Source organism: Triturus cristatus, chromosome 8 (genome assembly GCF_964204655.1).
Source record: "Triturus cristatus chromosome 8, aTriCri1.1, whole genome shotgun sequence".
Taxonomy (NCBI): Eukaryota; Metazoa; Chordata; class Amphibia; order Caudata; family Salamandridae; genus Triturus; species Triturus cristatus.
Window position 1 is genome coordinate 1,154,499,826 of NC_140591.1, and position 22,898 is coordinate 1,154,522,723.

The 22,898-nt window shown below is 49.6% G+C and overlaps 1 protein-coding gene across 1 annotated transcript in view; it reads left to right on the forward strand.

The window, feature by feature from the left end:
• LOC146805529 (lysozyme g-like) overlaps positions 1-22,898 on the forward strand; it is a 289,631-nt gene that overhangs the window by 151,077 nt on the left and 115,656 nt on the right. The window contains exons 2-3 of the mRNA XM_085620520.1: positions 20,401-20,594; positions 20,724-20,862. Of these exons, the coding sequence (XP_085476646.1) occupies positions 20,401-20,594; positions 20,724-20,862 (333 nt within the window). The remainder of the gene's footprint in view (positions 1-20,400; positions 20,595-20,723; positions 20,863-22,898) is intronic.

Below are 22,898 nucleotides of genomic sequence, written 5' to 3' on the forward strand. Positions count from 1 at the left end.
GGGTGCAGGCCCTGGGGGATGGGGTCCCCAGGGCCAATAAATTAGAAAAAGAAGGGGGGCCACACAGCCCTCCTTCGTAAAAAAAATTAAATAAATAAAAGACCGGCATCGCGCCAGAGGCCACGCCCCCTTTGCAGCACTCTGCAAACGTGCTCCCCGGCCAGTTGTAAGTTGGGGAATTAATTCCTCTTCAATACTGAGGGTCCCTGAGGGCCAACTAGCCCAACAGGTATCTCCAGTATGCGCCAGGGAGCTGCGTTGCAGACAGGTGTTCTGAGTCCACGCCCCTTTTTACACCTCTATGCAACGCAGCTCTGTGGCGCTTACTGGAGGTACCTAGTGGGATAGTTTGACCCTAGGGACCCTTAGGATTGAAGGGGACTTAATCTCTCAACTTAGAACGGCCACATGGTGCATTTACACAGTGGTGAAGGGAGGGGACGGGGCCTGAGGTGATGTGTGCAAACACGCCCTGTGGTGCATTTTAAGTTGGGGAAATAATTCCCTTTCAATCCTGAGGGACCCTGGGGGCCAACTAGCCCACCAGGTGCTTCCAGTAAGCGCCACTGCTCTGCGTTGCAGAGAGGTGGTGCAGGCTGTTCCCCTTTTTACACCTCTCTGCAATGGCGCCTACTGGACATACCTAGTGGGCTATTTTGCCCCTAGGGACCCTCAGGATTCAAGGGGACTTAATCGCCCAACTTAAAACGGCCACAGGGCGTGTTTAAACAGTGAGGAAGGGAGGGGACGGGGCCTGAGGTGACGTGTGCAAACACGCCCTATGGCGTGTTTTAAGTTGGGGAAATAATTCCCCTTCAATCATGAGGGCCAGTGGGGGCTAACTAGCCCACCAGGTGCTTCCAGTAAGCGCCACTGAGCTGCGTTGCAGAGAGGTGGTCCAGGCCGTGCCACTTTTTACACCTCTCTGCAACGCAGCTCTGTGGCGCTTACTGGAGGTACCTGGTGGCTAGTTGGACCCTAGGGACCCTCAGGATTCAAATGAACTTAATCTCCCAACTAAAAACGGCCACAGGTCGTGTTTACACAGTGGTGAAGGGAGGGGACAGAACCCGAGTTAACATGTGCAAACACGCCCTGTGGCGCGTTTTAAGTTGGGGAAATAATTCCCCTTCAATCCTGAGGGATCCTGGGGGCCAACTAGCCCACCAGGTGCTTCCAGTAAGCTCCACTGCGCTGCGTTGCAGAGAGGTGGTCTAGGTCGTGCCCCTTTTTACATCTCTCTGCAACGCAGCTCTGTGGCGCTTACTGGAGGTACCTAGTGGTCTAGTTGGACCCTAGGGACCCTCAGGATTCAAGGGGACATAATCTCCCAACTTAAAAGGGCCACAGGGCGCGTTTACACAGTGGGGTAGGGAGGGGACGGGACCTGAGATGATGTGTGCAAACACGCCCTGTGGCGCGTTCTAAGAGGTAGTTTTAATCCCCTGCCCTATTATATACTAGGGGCTTTCAGAGGAGGTCATGCTAATCACAGGGGGACCCCAACGCATAGTGTTCCCTAGTGTATTTAGGTGTTTTCACTGTATTCTGAGTGTCTTTTAACATAGCACTGGCTCTAGGACTGGTTAGTCAGACTCAGTTACCACCAGTATCCGTCTGAAAAAGTTGAGGGTACAGGATGATTTTGCAACAAGGTTTCTTTCTGCTCTTCTGTTTGTTCTTTCTGCATGTTATCCTTCTTCCTGCACCTTTCTTCGTCTTTGAGGACTTCTTTTGCTTCTTTCTGCATTTCTTTTTTTTCTTTCTGTGCGTTTTTTCTTCTTTCTTCACATGTCCTATCTCTGTAGGCATAGTTAGAAATTAGCATTTAAAAAACCTTTGAAATTCACTGAAAAAACCATAGGTTTCAGGCACGTTATAGTTAGGAATTGGCATTTAAAAAACCTTAGAAATTCACTGAAAAAAACATAGGTTTCAGGGGCGTTATAATTAGCTGGACCTATCACTCGTACAAAACCATTGAAATTCCCCCGTTATAGTTAATTCAACTAACTATAACTCGTGCGCCGTCAATGCACTGCTGATGACGTCACATATTACATCACTCATGACATGGTCAGTGACATCACTCATGACATCACTCATGACATCTCAAATTACATCACTGTTCTCCCTAGCAGAGACTTTACACTGTGCCACACTGTTGGCAGAAGGCGACACTCTTATGTTGAATACATCACAGATTAATAAAAAGTATCCCTAAGAACAGTGTCCAAGCTATGCAAATCTCTCCAAAGAGAGACTACTCATTGTAAAAATTAACGGCCCCATACTCTACTGAAATAAATCTTTATAGAGACATCACATTCAGTGCCTAATCAAGCACATGTATAAATGAAATGCCATTTATAGAGTGCCTGGTTACACCAACGATGTGTCTACGCTCTAGAATCAGACCATCCAGAATCAAGCAGAGGGCACGATGCAGCAATATGTACTAAAACAAAGACCTAAATAGCCCAGTTTTTTAGCTGTTTGTGAAAAGCTTATTTTGCAGAGCATGCTTTCAGGTCGGTTGGTAGGAAGTTCCAAACATTAGCAGCCAAATATCTGAAAGAACAAGCACCTTTTCTAGCTTTCCGGATTCTTGGAACCTTTGCCTGTGAAGCTCCGCATGACCTGTGGGTGGTGAATCAAGGTAAGGTGTGATTAGAAAGCAAAGGTACCTGAGTCTGCTGTTTCACCAGATTCAACACATTGCTTTAAATGTGAATCTGTTTTTTGACTGGTAGCCAGTGTAAGGTATTGAGTGCTTTCGAGCCTGATGATCTTTTAAGAAGACCTAATACCAGGTGAGGTGATGAGTTCTGAATGCGCTGGAGTCTCAGCGGACTCTCTTTGTTCGCGCCCAGGTATAGGACATTTCTGTAGTCCAGTTGCTATGTGACTAGTTAATGCACAATGGTCTTTCTAGCTGATAGAGGTAGAAGGTCGATCAGTTTCCTGAGCATTTTAAGAATGGTGAAGCTCTTGCCGGCAACTATTTTGATTTGGTGGTTGAAGGAAAGACTTGTGTAAAACCAAATCTCAAGATTTTTTTTTTTTTTCTGGGAGTGGGAGATATGACCCAGGGGTGTGGGCAACCATGCAGATGACCATACAGAGGGCGACTTCCCTACGATCAGCACCTCTGTCTTATTGCCATTTAATTTAAGGCAGTGATTAGCCATCCAAATAGCTAGCTATTCTAATCATAAGGAGAAGCAAGATGCTGCGGCTTGCGGGTTTTGAGATAGCATGACTTGTGTGTCATCTGCTTATGACACAATAGTCACCTTGTGCCATTCCACAATGTCTGCAAGTGGGCCAATATACCAGTTAAACAAAGTTGGGCTTAAAATAGAGTCATGTGGGGCACCTTTTGCTAAAGGCGTACTTTCTGATAGGAAAGGCTGCTGAGACACCTGAAAGCTGAGGTGATGAAGATAGGAACATAGGCAGCGGTCCACAGTACCTACAGCCCCACAATGCCTGAGTCTTTGGGAGAGGAGACTATGGCAGACCATGTCAAAGGCCTCACTTAAGTCCAGGAGGATCAGTGCGGCCACTTGACCGACATCAGCGCATTCCCTTAAAGTTTCAGTGGCTATCAAAAGAGCTGATTCTGATCAGTAGGATGTGCTAAAGCCCAACTGGGTAGGATGATAAAGATCATTGGTTGTGATATAATCAGTGAGTTGGTTGTTTACCACCTTCTCTGTCATTTTTTCAAGGGAGTAGGGAGATAGGACATAAGTTATCTAGTGCCATATGATCAGTTGAAGGCTTTTTTTGTAATGGTAGGACTCTAGCTTGTTTCCCTTTCAAAGGAACCTCTCCAGTACTAAAGGAGAGTAATTGTTGGATGGGTGGAGCAATCAAATTACGTCCTTGCATCAGAGCCCATTTTGTGTAGGATCTAAAGAAGAACTAGGTTTAATACCAAGTCTAATGTATAAATAGGTAAGTACCTGCGGCCCACAGTTGTATATCCGGTTTAGAAATTGTTGTGCTGAGACTATTCCCTCAAAATACTCAAGGCGGCTTACAATATTTAGTATCTACTACATACAATCTTTGGCCTGTTGAAACCTTTTTTAGCAAAACCCAAAAACATGTTTCCAGCATGCTGGACTCAAGTAATCAACTGTCACCTGCACACAATATTAGTTCTGTACACAGACATTTATAATATGCTTCTTACCTCTACACACTTATGGCTCATCAGGAGCACAAACAAACTTTAAACACTCACACTTATTATCAGGAAAGAGCCTGTACAAAATTGGGTAGAGAAGTAGGATTATATTTACCTGCAATGTAAGTATAAAACAAATTGACGCACTCATAGGATGATGCCATCAGTGAGGTCATAAATGATGTTATAGAACATGTCATGAGTGACATAATATGTGAGGTTATAAGCAGTGCATGGAGGGGGTGCAACTTATCATTAGCACTTCTAAATTATAAACAATTCAAATTTAAATGTATTTAATATTTTACGTTGCATATTTCCGACTTGACAACCTTGAAATTAATTTACTGAAAAGGCGTGGATAGTCAATTGAGTGGATGGGATTTGGGGCCCATTGTGACTTGAACAGCCTCTACTCCCTCCTCCCTCCCAAAATATAAAAATAAAGGCTTATGAAGATTGATCCTGTGTCCTAGGAATCATTCAAAACTAGGGGATTTCAAAAAGGTGTTGCACCTCTGTTAATGAGCTGGAAACCTACCCTATTTGGAGTTTTAGACTTGTTTTATTTTCCCCATATGATATCGGGCTGTAACCAGATGAGCAGACCAGAAAATTTGAAGTGAGAGGAGATAAGTGTAACTATCTCTAGCTGAACGCATAACATTTTTGTAAGAAATAGGATTAATAATTGGGGGTGGATGGTTGCCCAGCTCAAGAAATAATAACACTAACTTGTTGTCAGGATTGCTAGGCGAGGTATTCTCCATTTTATTTGAACGCTGGAAGACATCCCAATCTGTCGTTAAATTTTCAAGAGGTGGTTGTTCCAGCAGTTACTGATCTAGTTGATCACATGACCAAGGTGCACACTTCAGCCACAGACAATTTAAACAAGGCTAAGGAAAATTACAAATTTTATGCAGACAAGAAAAGAAGGAAAGACCCAGATTTACAAGCAGGAGATAGGGTTTGGTTGAACACTAAGAATCTTAGACTCAAGGGAAATGGGAAGTTTCAGCCAAGATTAATAGACCCTTATCCAACTGAGAAGAAAATAGGTACATTGAATTATCAGTTAAAATTACCCAAGGGGTTACGAGTTCATCCAGTATTTCATGTCTCGTTGTTAAAGAAAGTGTCAGGAGAGGTACGAATGGTAAAACCTCCTAAACCAATCTATACTGAGAATGGGGAGGAATATGAGGTGAAACGAATTTTGGATGCTAAGATTCGGAAGGGAAAATTGTACTATTTGTTAGACTGGAAAGGTTATGGACCCGAGGAGAGATCTTGGGAGTTGTCCTCAGAGATTCATGCCCCCCGATTAATTAAAGATTTTTACAGAAAGTATCCAAACAAACCAAGACAGAGAGAAGGTACTTTGAGGGAGGGTACTGTCAGGATTGCTAGGCGAGGTGTCAGAGGGAAGCACTGGGTAAACATACTTAGCATTGTGTCGAGAATTAAAAAGAGAAAGGCTGGTGCAGAATCTAAAATGGCCGACACGCGCCGACATTTGGAGCAGAAGGTCAGCGCTCTAGTTGTTGAGAGCAATCACAAGGATCCAGGTGCAGTGCCCGCTCCGTTGCGCACTTCACCTTAACGCTGAGGAGAGTATGGTGTTTGAAGACTGCGTCGCGAAAGTTTAATGAGGGAAGCCTTCGTCGCGCAGCAAATTTGGCGGAAACGAGCTGTTTCTACTTATGTCTGAAGTAAGACTGTTCATATTTAGTGGGAATTCTACGGGCATGAGCAGTTTCCAGTGAGCTCCGATAAACCTCTGCGCACGCTCGTACTGTGTACAAAATAGCTGAGACTTCTAGTAGAGTCACGGTTTGACAGAAGGAAGTTCTAGCATCAGCACAAGCGAAATATGCCTTTTTGAGGAGTGGTTGTTTTCAACATTCACAACGAGTTCTGAGTTAGAATATAAATGTTTGAAGTTTCGGAGTGAAGTAACTCCACAGACAAGAATTAGCTCTAAGGCAGTAGAGCACTACTGATAATAAGAAAACAAAGATAAAGAGAGAGAAGCAGAGGAGGAGATTAGATGACACCGAATAAATAGATTAATACTTACCTCAAGAAAAGATTCCTAGTTGTTAGACTGCAGAAACGCTGAGGTGAGGAGCCTGAAAAAACATAGAAAAGAGCATTAGAAAAGAAACACAGTAGACTTAGAGCAAGAGCATTTATAATAATTTTATGTTAATTAATTTCAGCCAAACAAGAAAGTGTCAGCAAGTCAAATAATATAAGCGAAAGAAGAGGAGCATAGGTCACACTAAAACTGGGTAGGTAGACAAGAGAAAGTAAGGGAGCATGATCTAATTATGTCTATTCTTCCGCAACAATGAGGGTCCAGTAAACACAAGCAGAAGACAAGAAGGAGTCAGAGATAGAAGAAAGAAAAAGACGCAGTGTGACTGTCTCTTCTCTGTCCCATCCCCTTTCCCCCCCGAGGTTTCATCAGCATACAGGCTTCAGTAACGCTTGTGGCTGAGAAATCGCGGTGAGGCATTGGGAACTTGCGGCGTTCTGCTCCTGTGCATTCGTGGAGAGCACATCTGACACTTGTCAGGCTGAACTTTAAAAGTCACTCAATTACCCTAAGCTTAATCCCTTGGTTGCTATGGCACAGAGCAGACAGGCTAGCCTGAAATTGTATGTGAGGAAGTTGCACTAAAATTGAACACCTTTGCTGTGAGGTCCCACAGACTCTCTGGGGGTCATGTAAGTTTTTAAAAGTCCCAACTTTTCAGCGTATCTAGAGCAACTCCTTTGTTCCTTTCAAAGGTTTTCAGGAGCTCAGCAACAGCAGCTAGGGGCTAGAACACACTCCAGAAGATGCCACCAGCAGGGTCCAATCCAGGTCCTGTTGATACTGGTCACTTCAGAAAAAAGGCATTTTGCAGCTTATTGTTTCCCTGTTATCACACAGGAGGACAGCCAAGTGACCCTTAGATTCCACTTCTTTGTCCAGGTACAAGAGGGAGCAGTTTCAAGTCCTTCAGGGCTCCTTTCAGTTTGGTGCAAGTAGGATACAGTCCTTTTCTGATCTTTGACAGGTCCAGGAAGTGTTCAAAAAATGGATCCTTGAGGTCTGACATTAATGGTTTGAACTAGAGATTGTATGATTCCTTACACCTGCATAACAAAAGAGATACATGTTCCCAGGGGTAACCCTACCCACTTTTCAACAGTTTCTGTTTGCCTGACCACAAACAACCCCATAGTGTACCTTACACCTATAATTCTAATTGGAGGAATCCTCCCTCACATGTGCAGAGCCCTTGTATCCACCCAGAGGTGTGGCCAGGGAAATGTGCAGTCCCCTCCTCTGTGTCCACTCCAAAGTGGTTCTGGGGTCAACTTCACTCACACTGGGTTTGGAGCTAGCCTGAGTAGAGTGTGCCAGGTGAACAAATACTTTCCCTTCCTCAAGGCTCCCCATACACTAAACCATGAAGGGAAACAGCCATTACAACAAGGCTATTACCATGCATTAGCTTTACAACACGTTTTTTACCGCACAAGTGCCATTACCTTGTATTACCATTACCATGCAGGATTTTAAGATGCATATGCCTTTACCACGCATGCCTTTACAACTAATTTCTTTGTTAAGGTATGAATGGTAAAGGAACATAAGATTAAAATGTAAGTATTAGTTGATTATTAAGGGTTTATATATATTTGTATCTATCTATCTATCTATCTATCTATCTATCTATCTATCTATCTATCTATCTATCTATCTATCTATCTATCTATCTATCTATCTATCTATCTATCTATCTATCTATCTATCTATCTATCTATCTATCTATCTATCTATCTATCTATCTATCTATCCATCTATCTCCACAAGAAAGAAGCCCAACCGTTGAGGTGCCACACACGCTCGTGTTTCAAACCTTTTTTAATGGCAGGATAATAGGGATTAACAGCATCACCTCCCCAGGAAGACTACAATGCTATTGTGGTACACCCCATTGGGCGGAACTGTATTTCATCGCTGCTAGTATGGCGCAACATTCTCTGCAGCTGTGCCTCTCTGGAACCAGTGATCAAGGGCTAGTCAGCCCGAAACATGTTTGGACATCAATTTTGACTGGGGAGGTGATGCTGTTAATCGCTGCAATCCTGCCATTAAAAAAGGTTTGAAACATGAGTGTGTGTGGCGCCTCAACAGTTGGGCTTCTTTCTTGTGGCATAAAATAAAACCCCAGTGGGTCTCGATGTTGCTCACAGTCTTATGAACAAATTATTACCACAGTGGATTGGCATTTATGTCTTCAACCTGCTCCCTGCCAATACCTGTAGCCTTCATCAGGAAAACGACCAGTCCCAGGTACCACACATTCGTGGTCCACAGATACGCACTTCCGCGGCGCGCAGTTTCACAGCCGGGCCAGCCGTATTAAATCCAGAAAAGGTGTTGCCCCCATACAGAAAAGGCTCACAGGTGGATTCAAATTCCTTTAATGAAGGTGCAGCGAGCAAAGCAGCGACAAGATGCCTAAAATCACAGCCAGACATATTTCGGGCTTCCACACCCTTGTTCACAGGCTAGGCAAAGAGTCAACTGCGAGAACTACAGTCACATGTTTTTCTTTCAAAGATGCCCCACTCCAATGGGCCTCTGAGTATTCTGGTGCTTGTAGTGCTGCAAATTAAAATAAAAGCCCAGTGGGTTTTGATGTTACTCACAGTCGCATGCACAAATTATTACCACAGTGGGTTGGCATTCATGTCTCCAACCTACTCCCTGCCAATACCTGTAGCCTTCATCAGGAAACCACCAGTCCCAGGTACCATTCACTCATGGTCCAGAGATCCGCACTTCCGCGGCGGGCAGTTCCACGGCCGGGCCAGCCATATTAAATCCAGAAAAAAAGGGTTACCCCATTCGGAAAAGCCTCTCAGGTGGACTCAAATTCCTTTAATGAAGGTGCAGCGAGAAAAGCAGTGACACACACATATATCTGAGGGAAAGTGTTGAGGGAAAGTTATTTTTTTTAGGGCTTAGGTTGGGCATATATAGGGTTAAGTCTGGGTATGGTTTGCATTTTAAAAGTAAGTATTAAGGTAAGTATACATACATTCACTGAAAAAAACTAAGGTTACAGGGACATTGTAGTTAAGCTAAGATTTCACTCTTTCAAAATCAGTGAAATTCAGCAGTTATAGTAACCTGAGCAAACTATAACTTGTGTCCCCGCAGTGCACTGCTTCTGACATGGCATGGTCAGTGATTTCACTGATAACATCACTGTGAGTGTTTTCTAAAAGTTGTTTTGTGTTAAAAGTATATACTAAGGTACCACAAAAGTTAAATGAGTATACTTTTTGTACTACTAATGAGTGATTTCTTTTTTTAACAAAGTTTAAGTGAGTTACTGTGAAACTGTATGTATTCATGGGAGAGTGGGTGTCTGAGTGCTTTTACAGTTATGTGAGTGGGTGTATGAGTGGCTGTATGGGTGCATAAGTGAGTGTCTGTATTGGTGAATGAGTGGGTATGTCAGTGGCTATATGGGTGGATAAGAGTGGCTATGTGAGTAGGTAAATGGGCAGGTGAGTGGGTGCATCAGTGACTGTATGGGGAGTGAGTGGGTATCTGAAGGGATATATGAGTGAGTGACTGTTAGACGGCGACCTCAGAGGAGCCCGGAAAGGGGGTCCTGACTACCCTGAGACCCACCCTCAAAGTATCGTAGCCGGGCACTGGCGGGAGACTCCCCAGGGGGAGGAATCTCGCAGCTAGGATCGTACTTCTGGCGCCACACGACACAGAGTAATCACACCGGTTGTTCTCAGAAACAATCTTTATCAAGTAGGTTATCACGGCAAATATGTACAAGGTATTCACGGGTTCAAGAGTCTCGGAAAGGTAGGGGGGTAGCGGGACAGTCTTTGGCAAAAGTTCAAGCAGGGACGTACCCGGCGCACAGCTCACAATCCTCGAGCCGGGGGATACGGGGTCGTAGTCGGGGTCCGGCGGGACCGGGAGAGTCTGGGGGAGCCGCGAGTCACTCAGCGGGCTCAGGTACAGGTTCAGGGGTGTCCGATCTTCAAGGAGCCGCGAGTCACTCAGCAGGCTTAGGCGCAAGTTCAGAGATGTTACGATCTTTCAGGAGCCGCGAGTCACTCAGCAGGCTTAGGCACAGGTTCAGAGGTGGTACGATCTTCCAGGAGCCGCGAGTCACTCAGCAGGCTTAGGCACAGGTTCAGAGGTGGTACGATCTTCCAGGGGCCGCGAGTCACTCAGCAGGCTTACGTTGTTCCAGCGTCGAAAACTCCGGACCGACCCGAAGCACCCCCTGTTATAGGTCGACCCCTCTTTGATGTCCGGGGTCGGTCGAGGCAGGGGTCTTGTCACCTGGGGGTCGCTTGTCGGGGTTTCCTGCTATTGTCTTTTGATCTCGTTCAGGGCCGGGCCGGGAGGAGTCCCAGACACCCAGCAGGCGTGGAGCCAGCTCTCAGGGAGGCCGGAGGGCCGATCGAAACCCATCGTCCCAGGGGAGTCCAGAGGTGCGATAGAAACTGCTCCTCCCTCTCTCATCCCCCGGGAAGTGTGATGTCCTCCAGCCGGAGTGGCGCCTCTAGGCCAGGGTCGCGCTGGGGCCGGGCGGCCATCTTGACGCATGAAGTGGGCCTGCGGGCCCGGGGTGGCCGAAAGGAGAGAGGCCATGGACGGGGATGTCCGGGCCGGGTGTGGGTGTTCTGGTAGGAAGGACCGGCTGGGCCGGGTGGTTGGGGCGGCAGGTACCAGGTTTCGGTGGTGCGGGTGCACGGCGGGCCGTTCTGCGAGGCCGGGTCCAACACGCGTCCCCCCCAGCTGAAAGCCGGAGAGAACTGCCCATCATCTTGGGGGGTTCTCTTCGCTGAGGCGGAAGAACCGGGAGAGGCCGTCAGCGTTGGCGTGGTCCGTACCAGGGCGGTGTTCTACGGTGAAATCCATCCCCTGGAGGGAGATTGACCACCGCAGTAGCTTGGGGTTTTCTCCCCGCATCTGCATGAGCCACCGCAAGGGCCGATGGTCAGTTTGGACTCTGAAATGCGTGCCGAACAGGTAGGGTCGTAGCTTCTTGAGTGCCCAGACCACGGCAAAGGCTTCGCGCTCTATGGTGCTCCACCTCTGCTCTCGGGGCAGCAGCCGCCGACTGAGGAAGGCGACGGGCTGGTCTAGGCCTTGGTCATTCACTTGGGACAGGACGGCCCCAATGCCATGTTCGGAGGCATCGGTCTGGACTAGGAACTCCTTGGCATAGTCGGGAGCCCGGAGGACGGGAGCAGTGCACATGGCCTTTTTTAGAGCATCGAAAGCCTCCTGGCAGGCAGCCGTCCACTGCACCTTCGTTGGCTGTTTTTTAGATGTGAGTTCGGTGAGAGGGCCGACCAGGCTGCCATATCCCCGAATGAAGCGTCGGTAGTATCCTGTGAGTCCCAGGAAGGCTCGGACCTCCGTCTGGGTGATTGGTGGTTCCCAGGCCAGGATGGCGTCGATCTTTGGTTGTAGAGGGGCTACCTGGCCGCTCCCGACCCGGTGCCCCAGGTAGACTACGGAGCTTTGTCCGATCTGGCACTTGCTAGCTTTTATTGTGAGGCCTGCCTGGCGCAGGGCGGTTAGCACCCTCCGGAGGTGCTGGAGATGCCCACTCCACTCCGAACTGAAGACGGCGATATCGTCTAGATATGCCGCGCTGAACTGTTCCAACCCGGCCAGGACCCTATTCACCAGTCGCTGGAAAGTGGCCGGGGCATTTTTCATCCCGAAGGGCATCACGCGGAAGCGGTAGTGCCCGTCGGGGGTGGAGAAAGCGGACCGCTCCTTGGCCCCTTCGGTGAGCGCAATCTGCCAGTATCCGCAGGTGAGGTCGAATGTGCTGAGGAACCGAGCTGCCCCTAGTCGGTCAATGAGTTCGTCGGCTCGTGGAATGGGGTGGGCATCGGCTCGGGTAACATCATTGAGCCCCCGGTAATCCACGCAGAATCGGAGCTCGGGGGCGACACCGGGGGCCGCTGCCTTCGGGACCAGGACCACGGGGCTGGCCCAGGGACTGTCAGAGGGCTCAATCACCCCCAGGGTCAGCATCTTCGAGACTTCATCTTGAATGCAGGCCCGGACCCGGTCAGGAACCCGGTAGGCTCGGTGTCTCACCGGCGGGCTGTCCCCGGTGTTCACGTCATGAACACACCAGTTGGTGACCCGGGGGGTCAGAGAGAAGAGGTCGGCAAATTGTCTTAGGAGCTGGCGGCAGTCCGCTTGTTGTTGGGCAGTGAGGGCTGGGGAAAGGTTCACTCCCTCCACGGAGCCATCCTGCTCCTTGACACACAGGAGGTCCGGGAGGGGATCTGACTCATCTTCGGCCCCGTCATCGGTGGCCAGCAGGAGGCTCAGTTCTGTCCGCACGAAGTGAGGCTTGAGTCGGTTCACGTGCAGGACCCGGAGGGGGTCCCGTGGCGACTGGACGTCCACCAAGTACGTAACTGGACTCTTTCGCTCCACCACCTTGTACGGCCCAGTCCATCGGTCCTGGAGGGCGCCAGGCTTCACGGGGGCCATGACCCACACCTGCTGGCCCGGCTGGAACTCAACCAGAGTGGCATTCTGGTCGTACCAGCGTTTCATCTCTTCTTGACTCGCCTCCAGGTTGGCCTCGGCCAGTTCTCGGAACTTCCTGGTCTGGTTCCGGAGGGCCAAGACGTATTGGAACACATCTCGGGGAGTGGTCTGGGGTGTCGCCTCCCACTCTTCCTTTACCAAACTGAGGGGACCTCGGACGGGGTGCCCATAGAGCAACTCAAACGGGCTGAATCCTAGGGACTTCTGGGGGACCTCTCTATACGCGAACAATAGGCAAGGGAGCAGGACATCCCACTTCCGCCGGAGGGGTTCGTCTAGGCCAGTGATCATCCCTTTCAAAGTCCTATTAAATCTTTCTACTAGGCCGTTTCCTTGGGGATGGTACGGGGTAGTGAACTTATAGGACACCCCACATTGTTGCCACAGGGACGTCATATACTTTGAGATGAAATTAGTGCCGCGATCGCTCACGACCTCGCGGGGAAACCCCACCCTGGAAAAGATCCCCATCAGGGCCCGGCCCACCACAGGGGCCGTAATGGTGCGCAGGGGGATAGCCTCTGGGTATCGGGTGGCGTGGTCCACTAGGACCAAGATAAAACGGTGGCCTTGGGAGGTGGGGGGGTCCAGTGGTCCCACGATGTCGATCCCGACTCGTTCGAAGGGGGTACTGACGACCGGGAAGGGTTGGAGGGGAGCCTTGAGTTTCCCTCCACTCTTTCCACTAGCCTGGCACGTGGGGCAGGACTTGCAATGGGCCTCTACTGCTGCTCTCATCTTAGGCCAGTAAAAATGGGTCACAAGACGGTTGTACGTCTTGTCCTGTCCCAGGTGACCGGCGAGGGGGACGTCGTGGGCTAAACCCAGGAGGAAATCTCGGAAGCGGAGGGGTACTACCAGTACCCGTCCCGATCCCAGCTCCACCGACTTCTGCTCACTGTACAGGATGCTATTCTCCCAATAGATTCGGTGCGTCCCGGTCTGGTCCCCTGCGGCTTGGCCCTCGGCTTGGCGCCGCAGCCCGACCAGGGAAGGACAAGTGGCTTGCTCCCTGCAAAACTCTTCCCGAGTGGGTCCGCCCTCGTGGCGCCATTGGGCCAACTCGGGTAGATCGCCTAACTCAGGGACTGGGTCAGTGTCGGATGGTGTGGGTTCATCGCTAGCGACGGACCCTTCTGAGGGGGGGACGGAAGGACCCTCGGCGGGGACTGTTCTGATCTCTTCGATCGGGGTGCTCTCGACCTCCCTCTGGGGAGTGAGTCGGGCGGACATAGAGCGGGTGGTGGCGCACACCCACTCGGGGAGTCCCATCATTCCCAAGTGGGCCTTACGCTCCACGTGCTTCCATGGGGAACTCTCTAGGTCGTTCCCTAAAAGGCAGTCGACCGGCTGGGAGGTTCTTACGGCCACCTTGAGTTTGCCTATCACCCCTCCCCACTCAAATGGCACCAGGGCTACCTGGCACATGCTCTCTCGATTGTCTGCGGATATAACAGGGCAAAAGACGTTGGGGAGGATCTGCTCTTCGGGGACTAGGTGCCTGAGGACACCGGTGATACTGGCCCCGGTGTCTCGCAGGGCCTCTACTTGGTGGCCATTGATTTTGACAAGTTGCCCATACTTCTGGGTGTTGGAGGGGAGGAGGCTACCAGGGATCATCTCCCTATCTCCCAGGGATACTAGGGCCATTGCTGCGGGTTCCCACTCCTCGGCTTCCTCTACTCCCTCCCCCAGGGCTACGTTGGCTATCTGTCTCGTCGGGGGGACTTGGGGGGCCATGGGGCACTCTGGGTCATTGGCGTAGTGCCCGGGTTTCTGGCAGCGAAAACATGTGACGGTCACCCGGTGTCCCCGTTTCCCAGGGGGCCCGGTTACTGGTGGAGGGGGTGCCGGGAAAGGTGGAGGTGGTGTCTTCGGGGGGCTAGGCTGGGACTCTCTCGGCCCTCCCTGGTTCCCTCCTCCTCTCTGGCGGGGTGGTCCCTGACTGGTTCGGGGGTACTCTCCTACCATGCCCCGGGAGACCCGGGTGTTGGTCCAGCGGTCGGCCTCCACAGCCAGCTTCCGGGGATCTGTGAGCTTACTGTCCAGCAGATGCTGACGTAGTTCTACGAAGCAGTTCGCAGCTAGATGTTCCCACAACATGAGATCAGTGAGTTCGGCCAGGGTGGTGACCTTGCTGCCCTTGGTCCACCCATCGAAGGCCCGACTGAAAAAGTTTACATATTCCACCCATGTGGTGCCCGGGATCTTCCTGCAGTCCCGGAACCGTTGACGGTACATTTCTGGGGTGAGGCCGTATCTTGTGAGGAGAGCCTCTTTCATGTGGCTGTAGGAGGTCTGCAGGGAGAGGGGTAGGTCGAGCAGGGTGTCCCTTCCTTCGCCCAGAAACCGCCCCCACAACCCCGCCCCCCAGTCCTTCTCTGGGATCCGATGGGAGGTCATGGCGACCTCGTAGGCCCGAAACCATTGCTGAATGTCATCGTTTTTATAATATTCCTTGACCACATCCTTCGGGATGTGGACCCTCTGTTCCGCTGGGGAGACCGCCTCTCGGTTACTTGGGGGCCTCCCTTCCTCGTTTCGGGCCTTGAGCTCGAGTTCCTTTAAGCTGCGTTCGTGCTCCAGCTGGAGCTTCCTTCCTTCATGCTCTCGTTGGAGCTTTTTCTCCTCCAGTTCGCCTTGCACACGCATTTGTTCTACCGCTAGCTTTTTTTCCGCTAGCTTCAACTCGCCCTCAATTTTGAGTTTGGCCAGCTCTAGTTCATGATTGCGGCTTCTCTCTCTGTCCGCGAGTTCTTCTGGGGAGAAGCCCCCGTCTGGTACACCTCCTCGCACCTGATTGCTGCTGCTTTCACTTTGGGGAGGTTCGGTTTCGTCGGGGCGCTCCCCCGTGCTTTCCGGGCGGGAGGCTCCGGTCTCCACCCAGGTTTTCAGTGCTTTCTGCAAATCTTCCTTTGTGTTGAGACCAGTGGTAGCGATTTTAAGTTCCTTGCAAAACTGCTTCAGCTCCTTGTGTGTATATTCCTCTAGATGCTCCACCTGGAACACCCTGTTGGCGTTGGTTTCTGCGGGGCTCATGGCGCTTCCTTCTGCCATCCTTGTCGGTGGTGCGTCCGTTGTTCACGGTACGATCTCTAGGTGATGGGCCCGAATCCCACCGCTGCCACCAATGTTAGACGGCGACCTCAGAGGAGCCCGGAAAGGGGGTCCTGACTACCCTGAGACCCACCCTCAAAGTATCGTAGCCGGGCACTGGCGGGAGACTCCCCAGGGGGAGGAATCTCGCAGCTAGGATCGTACTTCTGGCGCCACACGACACAGAGTAATCACACCGGTTGTTCTCAGAAACAATCTTTATCAAGTAGGTTATCACGGCAAATATGTACAAGGTATTCACGGGTTCAAGAGTCTCGGAAAGGTAGGGGGGTAGCGGGACAGTCTTTGGCAAAAGTTCAAGCAGGGACGTACCCGGCGCACAGCTCACAATCCTCGAGCCGGGGGATACGGGGTCGTAGTCGGGGTCCGGCGGGACCGGGAGAGTCTGGGGGAGCCGCGAGTCACTCAGCGGGCTCAGGTACAGGTTCAGGGGTGTCCGATCTTCAAGGAGCCGCGAGTCACTCAGCAGGCTTAGGCGCAAGTTCAGAGATGTTACGATCTTTCAGGAGCCGCGAGTCACTCAGCAGGCTTAGGCACAGGTTCAGAGGTGGTACGATCTTCCAGGAGCCGCGAGTCACTCAGCAGGCTTAGGCACAGGTTCAGAGGTGGTACGATCTTCCAGGGGCCGCGAGTCACTCAGCAGGCTTACGTTGTTCCAGCGTCGAAAACTCCGGACCGACCCGAAGCACCCCCTGTTATAGGTCGACCCCTCTTTGATGTCCGGGGTCGGTCGAGGCAGGGGTCTTGTCACCTGGGGGTCGCTTGTCGGGGTTTCCTGCTATTGTCTTTTGATCTCGTTCAGGGCCGGGCCGGGAGGAGTCCCAGACACCCAGCAGGCGTGGAGCCAGCTCTCAGGGAGGCCGGAGGGCCGATCGAAACCCATCGTCCCAGGGGAGTCCAGAGGTGCGATAGAAACTGCTCCTCCCTCTCTCATCCCCCGGGAAGTGTGATGTCCTCCAGCCGGAGTGGCGCCTCTAGGCCAGGGTCGCGCTGGGGCCGGGCGGCCATCTTGACGCATGAAGTGGGCCTGCGGGCCCGGGGTGGCCGAAAGGAGAGAGGCCATGGACGGGGATGTCCGGGCCGGGTGTGGGTGTTCTGGTAGGAAGGACCGGCTGGGCCGGGTGGTTGGGGCGGCAGGTACCAGGTTTCGGTGGTGCGGGTGCACGGCGGGCCGTTCTGCGAGGCCGGGTCCAACAGTGACTGGGTGTGTAAGTGACTGTATGAGTAAGTGAGTGGCTGTTTGAGTGAGTGTTTGGTTAAGAGGGAGAGGATGTGGCCTTATGTCTAGAGAGGTCAACCTCGAAGTTTGGAAACTGGGTTCGAATCCCTGCAGGATCGTACAACATGCTGTGATTTTGGGCAAATTACTTAATCTCCCTGTGCCCAACAAAAATGAATGTGTTCATCTGTAATGTAACTGATGCTCATGTAAAGCGCTCTGATACCTTTGAGGCCAAGTTCGCGATATATAAACTTCTGGGAAAAAAGTGAGTTGGTGTGGGAGTGGCTGCATGGAATAGTGAGTGCCTGTGGCATTGGCTGTACGGGTAAGTGAGTGGCTGTTCAAGTATTTGTATGGATGTGTGGATGGGTGTGTAAGTAACTGTAGGTATGTGAGTGAGTGTGTGAGTGGCTGTATAGGTGAGTGAGAGGCTCCTTTGAGAGGCTGTATGGGTCAGTGAGTGGGTGTGTGAGTGGCTGTAGAAGTGAATAACTGGGTGTGTCAGTAGCTGTATGGGTGAGTGTGTGGCTGTGCGAGTGGCTGCATGAGTGAGTGAATAGTTGTTTGATTAGGCTCTATAATAGAGTGAGTGGGTATATAAGTGGCTCTATGGATAAGCGAGTGGCTGTGTAAGTACTTGTATGGGTCAGTGAATTGGTTTGTGAGTGGTTAGGTGGTTGTGTGATTGGGTGTATGAGAGGTTGTGTGGTGGGTGAGTAGTGATGTCGTTTAAGATGTCTTTAGTGATGTCACTGACCATGTCATGAATTATGTACTATGTGAGGTCATTAGCAGTGCATTGTGGGGGCATATGTTATAGTTAGCTCAGGTAACAATAATTGCTGTATTTCACAGCTTTTTATGAGTAAAGTCTGAACCTGACTGTATCAAACCTGTAACCCTCGTTTTTTAAGTGAATTTCTAAGGATTTTTCATTCTATTGCCTAACTATAATGCTCCTGTAACCTTTGTTTTTTTCAGTGAATTTCTATGGTTTTTCGAATTCTATTTCCTAACTTGAACATCCTTGTGACCTTTGGTTTTTCTAAGTGAATTTGTTCTTTATTAATTGTGTTGCCTAACTTTAATCATTAACCTTTGACACTGAGGTGCCGATTAGGATCCTGGAAAAAATTTCCCCAACCGAATTGAATCTGGACTTTTTTCCGTACAAATGGTAAAAGCGCCGTACAAACTGCCAAGTACGATTCGTATGGGAAAAAGTCCATACAAATCGCATTGGGAAAATTCCCCCACACATCCTCGGGTCGGGAAAAGTCTCCGACACGTCCCCGGACATTTTTACGTACAAATGGGAAAACTGAAGTCCAAATGTGCAAGTACGATCCGTCCCATCCTTCCGATTGTACAACTGTATGGAAAAAAGACCGTCCGGAGCGAACTCCCATAGCAACCATGGAGATGTCCAAACAAGTGCCCGGTACGCGCCGTACCCCCCCCGCCCCCCGTATGTTCGCGCCGTACCCCCAGCCCCCCCGCGGATGGGCGCGCCGTACCCCCAGCCCCCCCGCAGATGGGCGCGCCGTACCCTCCAGCCCCCCGTATGTATGGAGCGTACCCCCATACCCCCCAGCCCCCCGTATGTACGGAGCGTACCCCCAGCCCCCCGTATGTACGGAGCGTACCCCCGTACCCCCCAGCCCCCTGTATGTACAGAGCGTACCCCCAGCCCCCCGTATGTACGGAGCATACCCCCCAGCCCCCCCAGCCCCCCGTATGTACGGTGCGGACCCCCAGCGTGTACCGTACATGAGTAGTTTTGCAGTTGGTATGTGATCTGATTGTCCATTTTAAGTTAGGCAGCAGTTGTAGTGTCTTTGTCGCTGTTGTCAGATGGCAAACGGAACAGGAACCGGAGTATACTTACCTCTGGATCCCTCAAATGGCCAAAACCAAGGTTCTCTAATAGAAGAACTAGGAATCTAAAAGACTTATTAGTACACACAAGACCACCGGAAAAACTCACCATTAGGGCCCCACGGGGACCCTGGAACAACACACCAATAATTGGACACTTCCCATGCGGTTCCTGTTCCGTTTGCCGCTCGCTGTCCTTCATTAATACTGCTAGGATTAACACTGCACATTTGAACTAACGAAGCGTGCTTTGCCCGCATTGCTGATTTTGTTAAAAGAATTGACCTAGTTGTACACTCTTGGGGCTAACCGCAAGCGCGCATAATATATTATGCTCTTCACTCGATACTTAAAAAATGTACAAATTAACATTGCCTGATAACAATACCGCGGGGTTACACATGCACCTCTGTGCACCTTTTGGTTACAAACCATCCCCCTCCCCCCCTATTTTTTTGTAACTAGAAATATGACAAAATGGATTGTGTGATGGTTGAGTTCTTGCTGGATGGAGGGACGAATTGTGCCATAATGAGTGACTTTCTAGAAATTGGTATCCACTCCTAAAAGAATTGCCATTTTTTAGCTGTTTTAATGTTTGATGAAATTATCGTATTCTATATACACATAACAGATGCATATCTCTAACATGGTTTATCTTCTGTCATTTTCCCTCCCCTCCATTCCCCTTATACTCTATCTGATTGACAAGTACAGGTTCAAGTTGAACGTACCTACAAGGGAATTATCATTATCCCCTCTCCAAAAAATCTTTTTTGTTTTTTTTTCACAAGAGACCCTCCAAAATTCAGGGTACTCTTCACTACGCTAGGTCCTGAAAAAAGCCCGCCTGACCCTTCGGGGCTTATAAGGGCTGAAACATGTCGACCTTTTTATGGACACTTTAACAGTGCACTAGACCATAACAAGTCTTATACGTGCACACCTGCAATATAACTTGTTTTAAAAAACCATCTCGAACCCAGTACTAATAAAGACTTTTACTGGTTTTACGAGATTTTTATTCAGTACTCTTTCACCACACGTCACTTCACTTTCTTTATTCACGATCACTACTGAGACCACCAGTGGTACAACCTCCGGGTGGAGGAAGCATTAGATTAACCCAATGATGATGCTGTCATGTTAACAACAAATGAGCGGAGAATCAAGATATACCGCTTTACTCGATCTTTGCAAAACGTGAATGAGGGTTCCTTAAACAGTACCAAGTACTGACTTTGCAATACCCTGGTTCTTTCAGGACTAGTGATCCACTCTCCAATTGATTTTTGTAATTATCAAACAATGGCAACAATAATCTTTACTACTATACCATCTTCACTGCAGGGGTCATTGCATCCCACAAGATGGCAGAAACTGACCTAGAAAACATAACCATATACAAAACCGAGATTTTGGAAGTTGGCAATTTGTGCATGGATCCAGACATTATTGCTGGAATCATTTCTAGTGAATCCTGTGCCAGTACTGTCCTTATCAATAAATTGTGTGAGGGAGGAAAAGCCTTTGGTTTGATGCAGGTAAGCACCATCACCAACACAGCAGTTGCATGGTGTTCCATATACAATTCTCATTGAACACTGTGTCTCCAAATGTGTATCTAAACTGGTCGTATGGAAACATAGTATCACTGTTACTTTGTATTTTAGATTGATAAAGGCTTTCAGAAGATCAGAGGTGGTTGGAAAAGTAAAGAACACATTTCCCAGGGTACAGAGATTCTAATCAACATTATCAAGCAAATCAAGGCAAAGTTTTCAAGTTGGTCTAAGATTCAGCACTTGAAAGGTCTGTATCAGCACACCAGGGGCTATTTCCTCATGCCCGTCTTCAGTCTCACTCCCGATCCTCAAACCCCCTCAACCCTCTAGAGGTGACAATTTTCTTGATAATTTTGTTTTCTAAGGATGAGGTCTGCACTTACTTCTGTATATTAACCTAAGCAGGTTGTGATACCACTGATTTATGGGCAGTACATTTGAAGGGTACTATTACAGGGTGGATGGGATTTGCAGCTCTGTAGATCGTTGGTGCAAACTCAAGTACAAGCTGCACTCCAACCGATGAACCTTTGATCCCAGACTGAGGCATGATTCAATAAATCAACAATACATCAATGACAGTGAAGTAATTAGGCCCCACAATGATAACATAGGATAGTATATTTGCAAACCATTAAGGTTTAGTAGTAGCAAAGATGCAAACGCTAATCATTTCATGTTGTCAAAAATCAATAGTGAATTCATGAATATATAAATCAGTATGATTCAGATCAATTCAAAATAGCAAATACAAAGACAAACTGCTCAAGGTTTTTGTGAGAAATTGGGTTGTTGGTTGACTCAGATATTAGCCCAGGTAAAGCAACAGCCGCAATCCCTTGCATGGTTAACCACAAAAAGCCACTAGATTAACTTGTGCTTAACCCTGGGTAGCTTGGCCCAAAAAACAGTCAGGTTTAAGTTAGAGTCAATGTGTAAAGTTTTTATGCAGCACAGCAACAGCAGTCAAGTAAAAACTCAACTCAAGAAAAGTATTAATCCAATTAAGAAGATGAGAGTACATTTTAATGAATCATTTAACACCAAAACAACAACAATCCAATCAGTAGAACCTGAGTTATGATTTTTTTTAAAGTTTTAGTAAAAGCTAGCATCTTAAAGTTCAAATCGCTAACCACGGACATCCAGTCATGCAAGACCAGTTCCCAGTAAAACCAAATAGCCAACCATGGTGGAGTGCATTTTGGCAACAAAAAGTGGATTGGGCACGGTCAACGCTTACCTTCGGACTTGATGTTCTGAGAAGGTAAAGTTCAGGGGGGCAGGGCTGAAAGCGGTGTCCGAGGAAGAAGCGCCATCATTAGGGAGCTGCTGGATGAAGTAGGGGTTCATATCTCCTGAGGCGGAAAGCCGGGAGACGCTCATCTGAGATTGTGTGATTGTGTGCTTTTTAAACTCACCTGCTGCTATTTGTTCTTGTTGCACTTCAAGGGCTCCGTGTAGCGGATCAAGCGCTCACGTGACGCCCTTCCTGCCGGCTGGCCACGCCCACCTTTCAGGCCACGCCCCCTTACCGCCCTTTTAAGCGCCAGCGCTCGAGCGCCCACTGGGTTCATATCTCCTGAGGCGGAAAGCCGGGAGACGCTCTTCTGAGATTGTGTGATTGTGTGCTTTTTAAACTCACCTGCTGCTATTTGTTCTTGTTGCACTTCAAGGGCTCCGTGTAGCGGATCAAGCGCTCACGTGACGCCCTTCCTGCCGGCTGGCCACGCCCACCTTTCAGGCCACGCCCCCTTACCGCCCTTTTAAGCGCCAGCGCTCGAGCGCCCACTGGGTTCATATCTCCTGAGGCGGAAAGCCGGGAGACGCTCATCTGAGATTGTGTGATTGTGTGCTTTTTAAACTCACCTGCTGCTATTTGTTCTTGTTGCACTTCAAGGGCTCCGTGTAGCGGATCAAGCGCTCACGTGACGCCCTTCCTGCCGGCTGGCCACGCCCACCTTTCAGGCCACGCCCCCTTACCGCCCTTTTAAGCGCCAGCGCTCGAGCGCCCACTGGGTTCATATCTCCTGAGGCGGAAAGCCGGGAGACGCTCATCTGAGATTGTGTGATTGTGTGCTTTTTAAACTCACCTGCTGCTATTTGTTCTTGTTGCACTTCAAGGGCTCCGTGTAGCGGATCAAGCGCTCACGTGACGCCCTTCCTGCCGGCTGGCCACGCCCACCTTTCAGGCCACGCCCCCTTACCGCCCTTTTAAGCGCCAGCGCTCGAGCGCCCACTGGGTTCATATCTCCTGAGGCGGAAAGCCGGGAGACGCTCTTC